At 36.4% G+C, this 21591-nt stretch overlaps 1 protein-coding gene across 2 annotated transcripts in view; it reads left to right on the top strand.

Moving 5' to 3' along the window:
* MAN1A1 (mannosidase alpha class 1A member 1) overlaps positions 1 to 21591 on the top strand; it is a 165734-nt gene that overhangs the window by 52352 nt on the left and 91791 nt on the right. For both annotated transcript variants that reach the window (XM_080807233.1, XM_080807234.1), the window contains exon 5: positions 7489 to 7569. In XM_080807233.1, coding sequence (XP_080663359.1) covers positions 7489 to 7569 — 81 coding nt within the window. The remainder of the gene's footprint in view (positions 1 to 7488; positions 7570 to 21591) is intronic.

A 21591-nucleotide genomic window follows, 5' to 3' on the forward strand; every position in this document is an offset into this window, starting at 1 on the left:
TAAATATAGGCACCTTCTGTCACCATACAGCGTTATTGCAATATTATTGACTATATTCTCTATGCTGTACTTTTCATTCCTGTGGCTTATTTATGTTATAAAGAAAGCTTATGCTTTTTAATCCCCTTCACCTATTTCCCCCACCCCCTCACTTCTGGCAACAACCAGAGTATTCTCAATATTTATGAATCTGTTTCTGTTTTTGTTTGTTCATTTGTTCTGTCTTTTAGATTCCACATATAAATGAAATCATATGGTATTTGTAAAGATTTATGGTATTTATCTGACTTATTTTACTTAGCATCATACCTTCTAGGTCCATTCATGTCACAAATGGCAAGGTTTTATACTTTTGCACATGGCCGAGTAGTATTCGTGTGTGTGTGTGTGTGTGTGTGCGCGTGCACATGCGTGTGCATACCATGTATCATTTTGGATTAGTTGTTTTCATTTTCTTTCAGTAAATACCCAAAAGTGGAATTACTGGATTGTATGGTATTTTGTTTTTAATTTTTTTGAGGAACCTCTCCATACTATTTTCCACAGTGGCTGCACCAGTTTATATTCCCACCAACAGTTTAAGGATCCAGACTGTTCTTTTATCCAGACAGAATGCCACCGTTCTTCAGGAAAATAAGTTATAAGATTCCCCGTTGGAAGGATGTAAATAAATTGACCTTAAAAAGCAATTTGTGATCTTCTCAAATGCCTGGATGAGTACTTGACTTAGGTCCAGAGTTCTATGCCACAGACCATGAAAGAAGGGACTTTTATCTTAGTATTTGCCTTGGTCTGTTTTAGAGCAACATTATATCCTTACGGGTGCAGATAAGTTCATTATCTTGTTGAACAGAGTCATTCAGTATTTTCTATCTGAATGTTAATCAGTGCCTGCCAAGGGTGATGATTTGCATTTTGACTTTAAAAAGATACTGAGCTGGTCTCTCTGACAGTAATTAGTGATAGATTGAATTGCTACTTGAGGGTTCTTCTGGGCCTACATGGTAAAACCAGCCTATTCACAGAGACAAGATGGTTATTTGCCTGTCTTTGTGGCCCAAGGAACTTGCACTTTGTTCATCTTAAGAGGTATATCTTCTTACTTAAATATGAAACTAAAAGCTGCTAGGACATATGTTACACTAAATTACATTGTTTAATGCTGCGATTTAATCTGTTAAAAGGATTTTATACTTTTAATCCTCGAAATATTAATATAACACGCACTTTGAAATACTGTTTATAAATAAAGGTGTCTACTAAGCTTCAGCACAGGCAAGGTGTATAGGCCATTAACCACTCCTAAACAATGGCTTTGAAAAGTCTCATCTGGGGATGCCTGAGTGGCTCACTCAGTTAAGCATCTGAGGACTCTGTTTGAGCTTAGATCATGATCTCACAGTTGTGGGGTCAAGATCTGCATTGGGCCCTGGGCTCAGTGGAATGTGTTTCAGATTCTCTCTCCCCTTTCATCCTACTCACTCTCTCTCTCAAATAAATAAATAAAATCATATATGTTAGTAGCAGAGCCGTTATTATTAAACATAATCAGTGCATCGTTGTAGGACAGTTATTAATACTTGCTTGTTTCTCGCTTACAGTCATTGAGTAGAAAGCTGTCAGGGAGTTTGGAGGAATATCTAGCAAAGCAGTGTCTGATTTGAGGGCTCAGAGAATTTTCCTTAAAAAAAAAAAAAAAGAAATCTAAGAATTGGGACCAAATACTCAGAATATTATTAAAATATTTCTGAAGATAAAAATCTTTTTCCACGAGATCTTTTTCAATTCAGTGCAATCAGATCTGTATGCCCCTTGGAATCATAAGAATCAAGAATTCCTTAAACTTGGTATAAGTTTGTTCTAAATAATTGTAAATCTTGTGCAAAGAAATAACACAAAAGTTCTTCATGGGAAGTTTCTGCCTCTGTAGCTGCTCCATCAAAAGAAAACTATGGCTAGATCCGTGCTATAAACTAAACTTGTTATTCTGATGGTCAGCCCCATTGTTTCACTTAACTAAGATCTATTAAAATCTTTCATTTTATAGAAAATTTCAGTGAATAAATTGCCTACAAAAAATACTTGATAAGTACTTAACAAAATTTTCTGAGTTGTTTACAATGCTGTCTCGTCTAGTGGGAGAAAGTTAATCTTTTAGGCATTTGGATTTTGAAGTGTTCACTTTCCCTCTTGCTCAGGGAGAGTTAGGTTCTTTGTGCTCGTGAATCATATCAAATCTGTTGACTGAAGGAAACCTTTCCCAATAGAGATATGGAGCAGAATGTTAAGGATTGGGAGAAGGAAACATATAAAATGGTTTATTGAATTAAACTCTTTTATCCATTTTAGCCGTCTTCATAATTCACATATATGTAGTGAACCAGAGGCCAGAAATAGGAGGGATAAATTTACAGAAATGATAAGTCTAAGACACCCAAGAGAGTATGAGATTAGTACTAAAACCTAAGTTTTCCATGACTTGTCATACTCACTTCTGGATTCCAGATGTGACCTTATTTATACCATATATATTTGTACCATATATTTTACCAAATCAACCAAAATTTCCAACTTCCACTTGTTTATTAATTGTGACATTAACAAATAGGTGTTTGCAGTATAGCCAGAAGCCTGGATCTTCTTCTCAAACTGACACTCACCTATGACAGTGGACTAGCCATAGAATACATGGAGAATATTCTTGCAATGTAACCTGACTTACAGATTGAAGGAAGGAAATTTTATTTTAAAATAAACATAAGATTAAGGAGTCTGCAAAATTCACATTAACTGTTAGAAAAAATCACAGAAGATTTTCATGTTATAGGCTGCTTGGGGCTCTCCTTGACTGCCCTCTCCCTGCCCTAACCCCTCTCTGTCTTTAGGCTAAGTCACTGCAGAAGTTCCAGAACATCTCAGAAGACATTGCATGAATATTGATGGGATGAATATATTCACTTTAGATGTAACAAGATTATTTTAATAGAAATCATAATCAGAAATGTGTAAAAATAACCTAAAACCCTGATTGTAGAAATTCCCTTTTGAAAATCCAGATAGCCTATAAAGTAGATCAAACCCAAAAGGAAGTTTGGTCGGGGCACTATATTTCAAAAGAGGATTTTTAGCCATCGAGAAATAGGATTCCCATGAGGGTGAGAGCAGACGTGTCAGTTTGCATTCCAGAATTTAGAATATTAGGATTCTGGAGTTTCTGATTTTCCAGTAACCCCTGTGGAAATAAACTAAGCTATACCTTAGTTTATTGAGGCTGAGTTACTGTGTAGTGGGTAATGGCAGCAGCTCTCCACTGAGCACTTTCTGCCACGTGCCATGTGCAGTGCTTTTTATTCATGGACTCATAGTGCCTTGTAAAGAATGCCTTGTCCCTTTTTACAAATGAGAAAAGAGAGGCTCAAAGAGAATAAGTGACTTGCCTGGGATCTTACACTCAGATAGTTCCAAAAGTAGCCCTTAGTCCCAGGTCTTTCTGACTCTAGGGACTGTTTTTATTGTCTGCTGTTTCCAATATAGAAAACCAATTTGCTATGGTGGGATAATTTTTATTTTCTTAGTCCTTTTCATCTAAGTATCTATAAAGAGTGACCAAAAGTGTCTAAATCTGCCTTCTGACCTATAACATAATATAGCCCAGAATATTGAAAGATCTCTCAAATTAAGGTTTCAAAATAATTTAGATTTACCTTTGACAATGCTAAGTGAAATAAGTCAAGCAGAGAAAGTCAGTTATTATATGGTTTCACTTATTTGTGGAACATAAGGAATAGCATTGAAGGGCATTAGAAGGAAGGGAAAAATGAAGAGGGGGAAATTGTGGAGTGGAAGATGAACCATAAGAGACTATGTACTCTGGGAAACAAACTGAGGGGTTTATTTTATTTTATTTTTAAGATTTTATTTATTTATTTGACAGAGAGAGATCACAAGTAGGCAGAGAAACGGCAGGGGGGTGGGGGAAGCAGGCCCCCCGCTGAGCAGAGAGCCCGATGTGGGACTCGATCCCAGGACCCTGGGATCAGGACCTGAGCCGAAAGTAGAGGCTTAACCCACTGAGCCACTCAGGTGTCCCCAAACTGAGGGTTTTAGAAGAGAGCGGGTGGGGAATGGGTGAGCCTGGTGATGGGTATTAAGGAGAGCACGGACTGCGTGGAGAACTGGGTGTTAATACAAACAATAAACCATGGAACACTACATCAAAAACTAATGATGTACTGTATGGTGACTAACATAACAATAAAAAAAAAAAAATTTTAGCTTTGATGAAAAGAAGTAAAATAATGGGAATTCTAACATCATTCCAGTTTTCAAAAGGAGAAAATTATGATGATTCTTGAGTACTACTAATGGTGATATGACATTCCTGAAAAGGCTTTTAAAGACAAGGACACAGTAATCACTGGAAAGCTGCATGGATTCACTAACAAGCCAGATTTGCTTCTTGGACAGTCTCACCAGACTGTTAGATCCATGAAATTCAAAAGGCAAAGCAACTGACCTTGAGCATGGTACTTTGAAAGGTCATTTCTCAATATTTTACAGAGCAAGATAAACAGAATTTAAGCTCTAGAATACATTGCTGGATCAGTCACTGGTTGAATAACTGTATCTAATATGTGACTGATGTCTAGCTGAAGATATATTTCCGATAGTATTTGACATGTCTCAGTCTTCTACCTTGCAGTAATTTTTATCAGATGTCTATATAAAAGTCCTGATTATCCAAAATTTTCATAGGAGGAAGAGAATGCATCTCTGATGAACCCATAGCCAGAATCAGAATATAAAATTACTTTAATGGGCTTTAGTAGGAAGAAATGTGGAGGACTGTTCTCAGGTTTGAAAACTGAAAAACAGGGGTGCCTGGGTGGCTCAGTCAGTTGTGCAGCTGCCTTCGGCTCAGGTCATGATCCCAGGGTCCTGGGATTGAGCCCTGCATCGGGCTCCCTGCTCGGCAGGAAGCCTGCTTCTCCTCCATCTGCTACTCTCCCTGCTTGTGCTCTCATTCTCTCTCTCTCTCTCAAATAAATAAATAAAATCTTTAAAACAAAGAAAACAAACTGAAAAACACAAGTAAAAATAGAGAGTGATATGATTTGAGGGTTTAAATTCATTAGATTTAATTATAAGACATTGTTACCTTTAGATATAAGAAATACAGCTGTGTGAACTAAAATAACTTAATGAATTCCCTTCCTTTTTCCTTATCAGGAATCTTGTGGGATATAAAAGCTTTTACCAATATTTATACAATGTTCATTCAGAATGATACACTCATTGATAAATTACACCTATATAGAGTGTTTGTAGTCAAATTGTATCAGGTACATGTTGCAAATTATGAAGTACTGCTAAACAAATTCACCAAAGAGTCTTATATTATGATTCTTTTGTTTAACTCTGACCCAGTAATTCTCTTTCCTTTTCTTTTTTTTAAGATTTGTTTATTATTTGAGAGAGAGAAAGAGAAAGGTGAGAGGCAGAGGGAGAGGGCGGCAATCCTCGTAGCTTGAGGAGGCTTGATCCCAGGACCCTGGGATCATGGCCTGAGCCAAAACAAAGAGTTAGCCACTTAACAGACTGAGCCACCCAGGTGCCCTGTAATTCTGCATCCTGAGTTGTTTTCATAGTCTTCCTTTTGCAGGAATTTTTTTGGAAAAATTTAATGTAAGCAGTTGCCTAGCTTTAATTTTTAGATCCTTATAGCTTTTTAGAGAGAGCATGTGGGAATTAAATGAAAATATTTGTCCATTTTTCTTTTCCACTATTGTTTCTTCCCACTAAAGTAAACTCCCATGAGTTTGAGGACCCTGTCAGTCTTCATTACCATGACCGTCGAGCCTATGACAGTGCCTGGAACATGGTAGTTTCTTCATAAGTATTTGTTAAAGGGAATAATATCTTGGATGATTTTAACTAAGCTCATTTTTGGGGCGTGTGGGTGGCTCAGTGGGTTAAGCCTCTGCCTTAGGCTCAGGTCATGATCTCAGGGTCCTGGGATCGAGCCCTGCATCAGGCTCTCTGCTCAGCGGGGAGCCTGCTATCCCCCACCTTGCCTGCCTCTCTGTCTGCTTATGATCTCTATCTGTCAAATAAGTAAATAAAATCTTTATAAAAAAAAAAAAAACTAAGCTCATCTGTCAGATATTGGCTCCACATAGTATAGTTTGCTGTAAACCCCTGTGATTATCAGTGAATGGTTTGACCTTACACAAAAGTGAACAACTACTCAGTAGGCCAGTCAACAGGAAAGGAAGCTAACTGTGGATTGACGTGTATCTTACACCTATGATAGATTAGCTGTGTTAAATTTTTTAGTAACAGCATGTCAAGTATTATAAAATAATACAAGTATTTGTAGTAGTTGCCGATTATATGCCACAGTTATGTGACCATTAATAGAGACATGGTGCATTACAATGTGAGGTGATTAAGGAATCAGGATAGGGGAGCCATGGGTCAGGAATCAGAGTACTCTTGTCACATTCTGAGTCAACCACTTGTTAGTTATCTGATGTTACAGTAATCACTGTCTCAGTTTCTCCATTTGCATAATGAACATAAGACTAGTAATTATTTCACAGGGTTGGTGTGAGGATTAAAGGACATAGTCCATGTAAAGAGATTAGCACATGATCTGGTACACTGTGAATAATAAAAGCAAACTCCTTTATGCAGATGAAATTTCTGCTCAGAAACATGTGACCAGGGGCTCTTGGGTGGCTCAGTAGGTTGAAGCCTCTGCCTTTGGCTCGGGTCATGATCTCAGGGTCCTGGGATCGAGCCCCATGTCGGGCTCTCTGCTCGGCGGGAAGTCTGCTTCCCTTCCTCTCTCTCTGCCTGCCTCTCTGCCTACTTGTGGTCTCTGCCTGTCAAATAAATAAATAAAAATCTTAAAAAAAAAAAAAAAAAAAAAGAAAGAAAAGAAAAAAGAAACATGTGACCATCCTCAGCCACAGGCAGGAATTTGGGAACCAGCACCTGGAACCCAGGTCCCTCCAACTTCAAATTCTATTTGCATTCTAGCTGTGCTGCTTTATCGTGATGTGAGAAGAATGCTAGAATCATGTTCGATGACCAGCCAAAGTACAGAGTCTGAATGGCCTTTCAGGAAGAAAAAGCAGGCAAATGAATAAAATAAAAGGAGAACACGGTATAGGAAAATAAAATATCCTGACCTGTGGCATCTGCTCAAATAGAGAATACTAAGTAGTATATCTTGTTGTTGAACAGAGGGAGGAAATAATTTTATAAATATTTTATAATTGTTATTTTAAGAGTCAAAATTATTTCGTCTATTTACATATATTTTGACACTGTTAAAAGACAGAACTTTTGTATATAAATTGCTCTGGGCAAGCATGTAAGAGTGAGCAAAATTTAAATATTTGGTCTACTTTGTCATGATGGTATTTTTCTCAATTGTGTACCATCATTTATGTATGAACCTCCTTTATTTTGTTTCCACAGAATGCTGAAGTCTCTGTTTTTGAAGTAAATATACGCTTTGTTGGTGGGCTACTCTCAGCCTACTATCTGTCTGGAGAAGAGGTAAGATGAAAATGTAAAATTACATTTTAGTGGGAAAATTTGCTTTTTGTGGTATCTGTTCTCATATTTCAGTGGGTCTCTAGCATACACTGAATTTAGTGTGATATATACTCATTAAACGAGCACACTGGGCAAGTTGGGCACAACATGTTCTGAGGATATGGTAAGCAATGCCTTTTAAAAAACCTGGGTCCGTTCTGTTAGGTGTGATGTGATTATAACTATAAATTAGATATGCCTGTAGACAAAGAGGTTTAGTGCAGTGGCAGGCTTATGGTTGAGTTCTTTTTCTTTAAAAATTATTTTAAGCTTAGCTTAATAAAAACCTTTTTGAAGGTGGAGTAGGTTGACAAGTGAGATCTGAAAATTACAGTGAGGGGGTAATTGAGGTACTCAGCCTTCTATTGAGAAGTCCTGTAGGCCAGTGTCCCTGTGTAGTGTGCTTTGGAGCTCTTCCTAGAGTGAGGCTTAATTAATTGTCTGCTCAGAAGAAAGCAGGAATTTTTAATTTAGCTGCCTTTTATTGATAGATTAAGAAAGGATTTTTGTATCATGCTTATAAAGAGCACAGATGCTATTTTCCTGAAAGGTTTTGGACAACTTTATGAATATCCTAAGTGTCTGCTAAGAGTTGTTGGAAAGGACTTCACCTTTAATGTTGACAGTATTAAAAGCTGACGTCAAGGAAAAATAGTCACATATTTCAATTGCATGTCAATCAGATTTGTGTGAGCCTCAGCATTCTGGCTGGGGGAAGAGTGGATCTTACCTAGTGTAGTATTTCATGTATTTCAGTGCTCCTTCAAAACCGATTTAAGCAGAGCAATAAATGTTTAATGAGAAAAGCTGCTTTACTTTGTTCCTGTCTCCCGGGTACTTTCCTAGCCATAACAAAACAGCCTGCACAACCTGAATGTTCTCTCTGTCCTTAGATTTTATTCTACCATAGATATTTTCAAAGTATATAAATGACTCTATATTCGCCCATATCAGTCCTATTTAAGTGTTAAGTTCTTTTCTTCATTATGGACTCTGTCACCTTCTCAGCCAGAGTAATGAGACTTTCTGGCACATTTTTCCTCTTTTTCCAGGCCCACATCACTTCATTTGTTCAGTTTGGTTCAGGATGTTCCAAGCCTTGAGCCAGGGAATCCATATTTTTAAAAAGTCATACTGAAAATTAATGTTATTTTAGTTAGCAACTTTCTGCTCTTAGAATATTTGTCTTTGAGTATCCAGTGCCTGGTATTCTCACTCTTTTTGACATACTTGGGATGAACTTGGTTTTAATTTTCTTCAACATTTATATGGAGGTGAGATGATTTGGAGAAAATAAGAACTGCATCCTTCTATATCTGGGCTCAAATAGGGTAATTGAGCATACAAAGAAAAACAAGTAACATTTCTTTTAAATATGCATCGTGTTTAGTTAAGATATTTTTTCACTTGTAATGGTGTCTTAAGTTTATATATATCCGTTACAAGTGAAAAAATATCCTAATTAAACATGATATCTCTGGTATAAACCCATGATATCTGTGGTTTTATATAAATTATATAAATATATCCACAGATATTTTGTCTATAGATAAAATCATTTGACTCAGATTTTATAAAGGTACTTTTTTATTCCATATATAGCTAACTTTAGCAAACAAAGTACTACAAAGAACACCTCCATTAAAAATAATTATTCTTTTAGTGTAATTTTTGGTTCTTATCCCCATACAAAGCATAGTTTTTATTACATCAAGACTTTCTTTATTGTAATTTATAAATATTACTTAAGGTATTTCCATTCTCACTTAATTTTCTGTTTCTATAGAATATACTTTTAGTTCATAAAGATTCATCTATTCAGCATAGTTTTTGCATAACCCGTCCTTAAATGTTGGGTAGTTGGGTTTTTTCCAGTTCCTGTGTTTTGGATGAGGTAGCTATAAATAGTAGATAAATATTTATTCTCTTAAGCGGGATTGCTGGGTAAGAAGTGGTTAGTACTAGTCTGTTTTCTTATCATTTCGTCCTTTTTCCTCTCAGTTACCTCATCACTGACAATTTCTGACCAGTGCACTCAGGGAAGTTGACTATCAGGAATGTGGTCAAGAAAAACTATTTTACCCCAAGTCTGTACTTGAGTTGTTTACCTGCATATCCAAATGAAAAAAAAAAATTGAGCATTCATTAATAGAAAGAACATAACATAGCCAAATTATGAATTACTTGGTCTCAGATTTTTGATAAAATTCTATACTATACATTTTTATGTAAATCAAGGTATTTACTAAGATAGTCTAGGCAAATTTATCTTCCTAGATTATCTTATAGAGGGGCTACTAAGTCATTGTAATTTGACATTCTCTTTTCATTGCTTAGGCTCAGGAGTATTTTGAGAACATCATATAAATCACCATCAGAACTAGATAGCCCCACATTGATATAAGCTTAAAATTCTTCAGTTTAATTATTGCAAAAACAGAAGAGGAATACCACTGGTTTGTGTTACATGCTTCAGGGAAACTGCAATTAGAAACACTCAGGAGTAATCAAGAATGCCAACAGAACTATAAACCCTACCAAATTTACAATGGTAACATGACATACCTGTTGATAAGTAGTTTGACTGTAGGGACATATTCAAAAAATTTTAAAATACCCTAGCTCATTTAAAATATTTGGTAGTGCCCTTAAAAACAGTCGGTCACAAGGTTTTCAGTCTACATAAGAAATGCAAACAATCACAAGAATTACAAACAGGATAGTTATAAGATGAATACTAAATAGGAATGATCAGTATTAAATAGAAGTAAAAGAGGTAGTATTGCTCTACTACAAACTCAAGGGAAACTAAAGTCCTCATTGGAGACAGTAAATAGCAGTAGAATATCATTACCCAAAATATGTTCTACAGAGCACTAGTCTCTTTAGATACTTCAGGATAAGTCTGTATCCATATATGTACTAAAAATAAATTCAGAAAAAGCTACATCTTATATTCTGTCCTAGAAATTCACAATGTACAGAAAAAGAAACTAACTGAATTTTATTTATCCCTCTGTTTAACATACTTCCTTAACTGTAACCTTCCTCCTTTTTCCTTAATGTAACATTTGCTAATTCTGAGTTACAAATACTGTTTCCCAGAACAAATTTTGAGAAACCCCACTGTAGAATAAGAGTAACCTAAGCAAAAATGATAATTGAAAATTGGCAAACGCAAAACAAGGCATTACAAGAGAAGATGATATATGTGTAACGTAGCATGTATGAATATACCACATATTATTTGTTTTACAGTAGAAACCAATGACTTTATTCAGCAGAAAGTTAATTTAATAGGATATAGTAATGCCACATCTTCCTAGTGAGGGCTGAAAAACAAGTTGGAATTAAGCTCAATAATCACTCTGGGGCATCCTAGAATTAATAAACATGCCCTGTTTTTTCTACCTTTGTCAAGACACAAAGACCCAGGAGAAAGAAATCAATTGGCAGTTTGGTTTATGTGTGGCCCCTTAAGGATCTTGGGTAAAGAAAGAGAGGACATGATAGAAGTCTTCTATAGGGTTTGAATTCAGTATCCTTTGAACACGGAGTATACATAATTCCTGAACAGGAGACTGAGGCCTTAGTAGAAGAGTGAGAAGAATAAATGTTTGGAAGCCAAAAAGAGACACTATCACTACGGTGAGTAAGGATGTCAGAGGAAACAAGCCATATGGAAACTGATAATTTAATAATATACTTGAAAACACTTTTCCTGATTTATAAAACTACTTTATTGTATAAATTAAGAGAGAACATTTGGAACTACTAAGGTATTTACTCCTCAGGGGAGACATTTGCCTAGTATGTTTTATATAGGTGAACTGGAAAAATAAGACACCAACTACTGGATGCTAAAACAGTTGAAGAACTAGCTTTCAATGAAAAAAGGTAACCAAGACATTGATCTAGCACTGGGGAAATACACATAATGGATTCTTATATTAGATCAGGTAACTCTGCCAGGATATCTTTCATTTCAAGGGAGCAAGAGTATTTTTCCCCAAATTCAGCAAAAGAAATCCATTGCTCCATACACAAGTACCAAAGATTGCTGAATAGCTTCCTGCAAAGAGAAGTAGCTAATGCCACCAAGTTTAGGAATATCAAGGGAAAAAACATGTAGGAAGGGGGTAGGATTATGGAGTGGAGAAGAGAGAAATAAGATAGAGAATGTGAGTTTATTGGTGGAAAGATTTACTGTTTTCTCGTAATAGGTTTCAGATATTTGGGCTATTTAGGGGGCTAGCCATCAATTTTATAGAGTGTATTTAGTGATGAATAATTATAAAAGTGTTTAGAAAGCCCTTAGAAAATCAGGATGCATTGATGCGGTTCCCTTTCAAACTGTGTCTGCCACCATCCATGGCGATAAAGTCATCTTCCAGACCATCCAGCTATCTGTCTCCTGCCTTATTCTGCAAAGATATTAAAGTGACTTACCAGAAATGTGCATAATACACACAGAGCTGTTGAAAACAGAGAATAAAGTCAGACTATATTTTTTTAATTTGTTTTTATTTTAATTCTAGTTAGTTAACATACAGTGTTATATTAGTTTCAGGTATACAGTACAGTAATTGAATAGTTCCATATATCAGTCTGGGTTCAATATGACAGGTGGAGCCCTTCATCCCCATCGTTTATTTCACACATTCCCCCCACCCATCTCCCCCTCTGGTAACCATCACTTTGTTCCCTATAATTAAGAGTCCGTTTCTTGCTTTCTCTCTCTCTCTCTTATTTTTTTTCCTTTTTTTTTTTTGATTCGTTTCTCAAATTCCACATATGAATGAAATCATACAGTATTTGTCTTTCCCTTACTGATAAAGTCAGAGAATATTAGAGTCACAAGTAAGATTAACAAACATCTGGTATAGCCAAGTAGGCTTTGGGCAGAAATTTGTCTTTGGGTTAGAGCAAAAAAGGGGCAAGAATTAATAGTAATTTGGTTTTCCTTTTTATAATGAACACTAAAAATTGGATAACATAAAATTACCCATAAGTAATATCACCTTATACACACTAAATTTTCCATAAAATGTAGAACTAGCTGGTATGAACAGGGTAAAAAAAACAAAAACAAAAAACAGATCCACTAGAAATGCATTAATACTCCTTTCCCCAAATCCTGCCTATAAAAATCAGGCTCAGATTTATCATCCTCTCTGGCTAGTATTTTAATTATGGACTCTAATAAAGTTGATTTGAATCCAGGAACAAAAGATATCAATAGAGAGCATAATTACAAATACACACACACAGATTTAAAAAACATGATCATAGTACCCTAAAAGCAAAATATAGTAAGGTTAGGGGTGCCTGGGTGGCTCAGTCAATTAAGCAGGGGGCTTTTGACGGGCTCAGGTCAGGATTGCAGGGTTGTGGGATTGAGCCCCCTAGTGCAGAGTCTGCTTTTGAGATACTCTCCCTCTCCTTCTGCCTCTCACCCTGCTCATGCTTTCTCTGTCTCTCTAAAATAAGTAAATAAAATATTTAAAAAAATTAAGCCTATAAAATGAATACATGACAGATTTGAGCAATGTAGTTAAAAAGGAGGCTTGAAATAATGGCCTAATGAAATAGAAAAATTAGGTAACCAAATCCTTGATCAATATTTATTATATGTTATAGACAATGAAAATTTTTAATGAAATTTATTTATAATGCCATAATAAAAATATAACACTGGGCATAAATGATACACATATTTAAAATAGTGAAACTCCTTGAAATTTTTTAACTAATCTCTTAAATAACTGGACCAAGGAGTGAATCTATAATACTAAGATAGACTACTCAAAAAACAACTGAAGTATAAGCATCCCTTTAAATTCTGTGGAAAGTAGCCCACGTTTTTCTTAAAGAAATACATCATTTTAAATGTCTATATTGTGAAAAAATTACCATATGGTTAACTGAGTCTGTATAATTAAAAGAACCAAGAAGAAAAAGAAATAATAAAAATTAAGAACATTAAATGCATTGTAAAATGAGAAAGGGCTGGATTTATAAAACTTTTTCACCCTCCTTTTCATCAATATTCTCTTTTTTGGGGTTGCGGGGCAGAGAGAGAAGAGAAAGAATCTCAAGCAGACTCCCTGCTAAGCACAGAGCCCAGTCAGGGGCTCAGTCTCAAGACCCTGAGATCATGACCTGAGCCAAAATCAAGAGTCAGAAGCTTTACTGACTGAACCACCCAGGCATCAGTATTCTTACCGAGAATAATTGTCTGGGGAAGAACCACTTTGGATGAGGTGGTTAGAGGGGCTCCATCGGCAGGAAAGCTCCTGTGTGTGTGTGTGTGTGCGCGCGCGTGTGCGCATGCAGGGGAGTGCACTGACATGGCGGTGAGATTGGACAGCCGTGCAGATAAAACGGAGTCACAACCTGGGAGAAGTCGCTCTGCAGTGATGCATTCCAGCCACGTGCTGCACAGTGTTCTTTGCCCTGAGACATACCTCAGACTAAAAACACCTCAAATCCCTGCCCTGTGGATTTTAGTTTCTGGTGAGCAGATGTAACTCTCATGAACCCAAAGTGGGAAACTTGGATAGACCCATAAGAAAAAAGGTTTGTGTTTTGGTTTGTTAGTTTTGTTTTGCTGTGATAGAATGAGAAGGCAGAAAACTGGTTTATGGATATCCACATGACCCGACCATGTCTCCAGCATCCTAGCCCATCAGCCAGTCCTGCACCTTAACCCCAAATAGTCTCATAATCATGCCACACTGCCCTTCTCGCCAACCGCCACTGGTCCCTGTGCCTTTATAAATTGAGTCTTTTTGATGTGGCCTACAAAGAAAGCCAAATAACCCAGACTCAGCTTACCTTTTTTGGTTTTGTTTCTTATGCCTTACACATCTTCCTCTCTAACGACAATGTGGATTTTTCCCCCTAAAATTCTCCAAGCGCGTCTGCATGGTTTTTATATCCACATTTGCTCTCCCTAGAATGGCTTTCACCTGCTTCCCCACCCCAACCTAGATAGCACCTGCAGTGAGGCCCTCCCTGACTGTCCGCTCAGGCTGGCTCCACTCCGGCATGGGGAGGCCAGGGACTTCCTTCCCTGCGTTCTCTGCATAGGCTATTACCATGCTTTGTTTATGACCCTGTTACTCCTTCATCACCCCTTTCCCCAAGAGAATTTGTATAACTCAAAAATAAGGATTAGATTTCTGCTGTTTTTATAGCCCTTTGCTTAGTACTGTATGCCTTGAGCTAGAAAATATTTAGTGAATGTTTGTGACTAAACCTTTATGAGGCTTTCTGTGACCTTTGTTTTTTAAAACCCCAGCAGAAAAGTCTCCTGCCTTTTAAAGCAAAATCTGTACATTGATAACACAAATAAGCAAATGGCCTAGAAGACTGAGGTAGTGTGTGGAGACAAAAATATATATATATAACAAGGGGACTAAAAATATGCACAATCTCTAATCCCCGGGTAAGCCCCTTACAACTCTACCCCACTCCCCACCTCAAACCACCCCCCCACTAACCCCAGCAGAACATCTTACTTTTTTAAATCTATTCTATAAATGCTGGTTCTGTGAAGGAGAAAGTTTTGAAAACCAGAGAGCTAGAGGCAATATCAAAATTTAATTAATTACCAAATATTATTGGTCATTTATAGTGGACCTTTTCTTTTCTTTCTTTCTTTTTTTTTTTTTTTTTTTTTTTGTGGGAGGGAGGGGCAAAGGGAGAGAGAGAGAAAATCTTGACCAGGCTCTACACGCAGCATCAGGCTCTGATTTTATGACCTGAGATCATTATGACCTGAGCCAAAATCAAGAGTCCGCCGCTCAACAGACTGAGCCAACCAGGCACCCCTGTAGCGGACCTTTTAAATAGAATTGACATTAGAGTATTTTGTGAAATTTTAAATCTAAGAAGAAATTATAAAAGGTAAATGGGAAAGGGATGATATAATGTATATTTGCTTAGTTTGAGGAAACTATTCAGCTAAAACTTTCTTAGCCATTTAATGGTACACGTATGCTACTTTCCTGAAAAAGAACAATTTTAATCATATATACTAAATGATATTGATTGTCTCCTTATGTTATTTTGTACTAATGTGTTTGACCCTATGATTTCTTAGAAGTTTAAATTGATCCTTACATGTACTTCACGTATTAAATTTACTATTTAGCATTTACTATTGAAATTTTTATAAAAGAAAGGAATATGATATACTGAATAAGTATTTTTACTTAAAAAGGTTCAAAGTCATACTAGATTATAGTAATTTTGCTTATTAAATTTCCATGGTTAATGAGTTCCAAATGTCTCTCATTGAATGTATGATTAGAAGTTTAATTTGTACTTTAAAAGAGATCTAGGAATATATGGGATTGATTATAAATAATATATATTTTAGTCAAATGAAATGACTACTTTTTTGTCCTGAAATGAACTACTAAAATCATATCTACTCCTTAACTCAGGTTTGCTATATATGTTTCTCTATTTATGAAAATCTATACTGTATTTATAATTGTTTTCAAAAGCATAGAAGTTTTATCAGCTCTAAGAACTTTATCTCTACAGTTCAGAAAAGGAATTCTACAATTTGCTAATAATTCTAGCTCTAAAACTTTTTCAAGCTAATGTATAAATGGCAGAAGCTGGTCTGATTTCTGTCTGATTATAAACCAAGCAAGAGTGCTTAGCTCCCCAAGGAAAGGGAAAGTCAGAAAATTAACTTGTTTCTTTCTTTTATTTTTTATTTTTTAAGTAAACTCTGCCTCCAGTGTGGGGCTTGAGCCCACAACCCGAAGATCAAGAGTTGCATGCTCTACCAGCTGAGCCAGACAGGCATCCCAACTTGTTTCTTAACGAAGTATTTGTATCCCTTTTCGTTTAGGACAGTGCTTTGCACATAGTAAGCAAACTATAAATTCACTATAAATTCAAGACCTAGCTGAGGATGTAGGGACAACCTCAAAATCTCAGTGATTTAAGATAATATGCTCCGTACATTCTGTATGTTCCACCCATGCCCCGTGCTCTGCCCATGACTCTCAACATCATCCATCCAGAGCCCAGCTGGTGGAGCAGCTGCCGTCTGAATCCTTTCCATTCGCCAAGATGGGAGTCATGGAGTTGGAGGGCGGGGATGGAAAAAGAGAATCTAGTAAATGCACACTGGCTTGTAGTGCCTATGTCAGAAGGACACCGGTTACTTCAGCCCACATCTCATTGACCAGAGTAAGTCACATGGCCACTGTAACTTAAGAGGTTGGGGGAGGAGATGCATTGTACCACCATATCCCTGGGAGGAAAATTTGGTGGACAGTGTTAAAGACTGCTACACAGGTTAAAAATATATATACCCTTCCCAACCACCAGGAGTAGCAAAAGATAGGAATTTGTGAGGAGAGAGGAAATTTTCCAAGAATCTCCAAACTGGAATCTGCCTGTACCATGAGATACCTTGGTACCTATGGCACCAAGGTAGTAACTGAGTGGAGTGTTGTGTCTCAAGATAGAAATATTAGTCTTCAGTAGCTTTTCAAGTGAAAGGCTACTCTTCCAGCACTTGTCTACTAAGATCATCTGCTTCTCCAAGAAATACCTTCTAGTCTAGACTTCTCCTCTAACTTTCCAAATTTTAAACAGTAAAGTTGACAGACATAAGCTACCCTATTCAAAAGGAATGCTTTTCACCACCATTGCTGTTGTCTGATATGGGAGTTAATCATTCCTTTTTGGCAGCACTGTATTGATCAGACACTGAGGACTTGGTGCTTCTCCTTCAACCACTTTCTTTTTGAATTAAGTGTTCCTCAGGCCAGTCATTTCTCATTTTACAAAAGTCTAATGAAAGAGATGAGGTAATATATTTATATTTATTTTGAATCATTTCATAATTCACAGTGTCTGTTAAAACCAATCCTCCAAATCATTTTTTTGCTGCCTGAATACTATTCAGATGGATTTCTAAGACTAAGTGTGTGTGTGTGTGTGTGTGTGTGTGTGTGTGTGTGTGTGTGTATTTTAAACAAGTTATGTTTTTCCAGGAATATTCCTGTGTGTTCTTTTTCTTTAACTTGTGGTGTCCTTTAGAAGGGTACCAAGAGGTAGCTATAGCAAGGAATTTAAAACGTAATAGGGCTAGTAGAAAATTCCTCAGAATTGTGATAATTTGCCATCTGGTAAGTTCACTTATTTAGTGAATCAGCAGATGTTTATGGAATACCTGCTTTGAGGCACTGCACTTGGTGATGCAGAACCAAACAAAAGAAAGACAGTCTCTGCTGACAAATATTAATTCATTTAGGTTTCACAACAACCCTATAAAATAAGAAAAGGTATTTTTATCCTTATTTTATGGAGGAAGAAACAGAGCAGATTATTAAGCAACTTGCCCAAAGGCATGCAAAGTAGCAGAGCTGGGCTTCAAACTCAGGCATTCTAGCTACAAGATACCAAGTAACAGCTAGACATTAGGGATGTAGTAGGCTCTCGCCTGAACTCATGAGTCATCTACAGCTAAATGACAACTGAAAGAATAGAAGGGAATGGGCTTGCCCAGAGCATATACCAGACTTGAGAAAAGAGGGCCTTAACATGTAAGTGTTCGTGAGAAGAGGGGACTAGAAAAAGAGACTGAGATGTGGTGATCCCAGAAGTAGGAGGAAAACCAATAGAATGTGATTAACCAAAAAAAATAGTATTTTGAAACATGAAGAAGAATTCAGCCATGTCAAAGGCTTCTGCTAAGGAAAGTTGTTATAAGGACAGAAAAATATCTTTGGGACATTACAATATAGAGGTCATAAGTGACTTTACCAAGAATACTTTTGATAGAGTAATTGCACAGAATCAAAATTGGTTTTGATTGAAGAGGAGAAGGTCTTTAAGAAGGTGGAGGAAGATGGGATTCAGAGGACAGATGGTTCAGGAAGGGGTCCTTCCTCCACTGCGGAATGAGAGTCAGAGGAGAAAATTGGCATATCAGTGACTTGGTAGATTAAGTGGTGGAGATGTGAGATAATTATCATCTGACGGCCCCTGTTAGCTATATGAAGAAATAGGAGAGGACATCTGCCTAGACTCGGAGAGAGGACAGACGTGGAGATGAGTGTGTGTAATATAGAATTGTCATTCTAGAGAGGGTTGACTAGAGAAACATGGTAGAGTTTCTGGATGGTGTCTAGGTTAGTGACCATGAATTCGTGGTGGTATCAGGTGTCTATTGCTCAGCAGTTCATATGCAAATATGGAGAAGGTACGTGATCAGTTTTAGTTGGGTTTTGCTAGCCAGATGTGACAGAGACAAAGAAATGCGTGGGTTTGGAGGTACTGGCAAAAATCTTACTGAAAATACAGACTACGAGTATAAAACAGTATGAAGAACAGCAGGTGAATGATGGGTAGAAAATGAACTGGTTAAATTGTCTGAAGCTTAGTTAAAGTATACTTAGTTAAAGTATACTTAGTTGAAGTATTAGTAAAATACTTGAGGATAATGTTTGTTTTTAACTTAATAATTGAGCGTTACTTTAATTTGAGGTATCCAATTCCTCTAAAGCAGTACAAATATCGATTAATTCCAGGGTCCTGCAAAATGAGGAACTCCAAGAGTTTTAATGGTATAGGCATAGAATACAAGAATTTTTTCACAGCTCATTATTCTAAGCACTTTTGTTCTTTTTTTCATTCTTGCCATTAGGTAGATGGTCAGGGTTAGACCAGATAAGCAGAATAGATGGTCACAATTTTCTCTTAAATTCCATGTGGTTGAGACATTTACTTGTTTAACCTTATTTTAATAGATTTTTTTAAGTTCTTGATATCATAATAGCCATAGTTCTAATTTATAAATCACTGTTAACTTCTTTGTCTCAGTTTTTATGGCTAACAAGGTATGTAGCTATTAAATAGGGGTTTCTGACTTTAGTCTTCTCTCACAGATTTCTGGTCGACTAGAAAGTACACTTATTACTCAATTTAGACTTAACTGCTAATTCAGATAACAACTGTAGCATTTATGTTGAGTTTCTGCTATCTAATCTTTATGACTATGTAATGCTTTATGACTAGTCTTGGAAGAATACTAACCCAGAGTTTAACTGGGTTATAGTGGATCTTAAAGCTCTGTCATTTCATCAGGCACACAACTACTAACACATTTAGTCACTTATAAGTCACATCTTTATTCAGCAAATATTATGTGCCATCTGTGGTTATTTTGAGCATCTATTATGTGCAGGCCATGTTCTTGTCTCTGAAGGATTCAGCAATGAGCAAATTCAACAAAATCCCAGCTCTCATGAAATGTACATGCTAGTAAGATATGATAAATTAGTTTACGGGGTAATTTTAGATAGCAATAAATGCTGTATAGAAAATCCAAGACAACTGTGGGATAAACATTGATAGAGGGGTAGGAAGATGAGGTCTACTTTAGGTTGAGTTGGAGCCAGGACCTAAGTGACACTACTGAAGATTTAGAGAAAAGAACATTCCAGAGGAACTTTGAGTTTATGATAGCTTTTTCTCTTAACTTGGGGATGCAGAAGAGGAGGAGGATGGTGGTAGTGGTGATAATGGTGGCAATAAGACTGTTTTTTAAGGGTTTATCATGGGCCGTTATCAGTACTGGAGAAATGCAAAATCTCCATGTTGTAGCAGTGAGGCTCTGAGCACCTGATTCCTGAGTTACACAGGCGGTGATAGAACTGGGATTAGATCCTGCTCTGTCTGCTTCATGACCCTGCCCATACAGTATTCCCAAAACCAGAGTTACCAGAGTTCGTACCACAATCTTCTTCTCTTACTCACTTCCTCATCTTTTCGACATCTAAACTTCATAAAATGAGCCAGCAGGAATCTTCTATGACTTGTGAAATCTTTCACTTCCTGAACAACAAAAAATAATTAAGGTATGAAAGCCACATTGTGTGATACATTCATAACCCTTGTGAGATTATAGCAGATTTTTATTCAAGTTGTGTTTGAAAAGATTTATTCATTGCATTCATGTCATTTTCCAAAACCAGAGACAAAGTTCTTGATTTTTTTCCAAATAGTTCTTTAGTTGCATTCTTATTTTCCTTCTCTGTGTTTTCATTCCCTTACCTTCTTTATCAGTAGGATAAAACGCTTCTCATTGTCTAGTGACTACATGAAGCAAAAACCTTGCTATATATAAAAGACATCTATGTAATTTTTTAGCAACAATCTCTCTTTTTACTCTGAATTTGTGTCAGATACAGTTCAAAATGTTGATAAAATTTGTAGCTATATTTCAGTGTGACACTGTAATGGTTAAGGTATGCATTCAACTTTTCCTTTATAAGTAAGACATATATTGAGGATGGCAGTATTTGAGAGCACTGAATAATATATATAATTTAGAGAAAGGAACCATATTTTCAATTTTTGAATCATATTTTCTGGTAAGTAGGAAGGAAAAAGTACCTTATTTCAAATGAAACTAAAATATTTTGGCTTTATTAACAGACATAAATTGTGAAGGTTTACCAATACAATTGGAATGCTTTTATGTAATTAGAGAATTCCAAAAAGGATTTAAAAATAGCTCATGAATATACCATATGTTGACAGCACTTTAATAAATTTCTCCTGACTATGAATAAAGATTTGGAGTCCTGTTGCCTATTTGCTTTTTCTATTGTATCCACTAAACAAAGAAAGAAAGAAAGGAAAACTCAGATTTATTGTCATATAACATAAAGGAACCTGCAAAAAGTGATTAAAATATCTACTTATTATAATCATTAAAGATTTACAGTGAACCAGCATTTAATAGAATGTTTTCCTTTAATTTTGTTAACTGTTGTCAAAAGACAAGACTCAAAACTGGGGCCCCTAAGGTTTAACTGAGATTATATCCAGTGACCTGGCATTTCACTAGGGGTTTTTCCTGGGGGTCTATCCATCGTGGGATTTCAGGGTGCCACCTTAAGAGTTTAGTTGGTATGCAGATAAATGAGCAGTTCTCACACT

The sequence above is a fragment of the Martes martes genome, assembly GCF_963455335.1.
Source record: "Martes martes genome assembly, chromosome: 6".
Taxonomy (NCBI): domain Eukaryota; kingdom Metazoa; phylum Chordata; class Mammalia; order Carnivora; family Mustelidae; genus Martes; species Martes martes.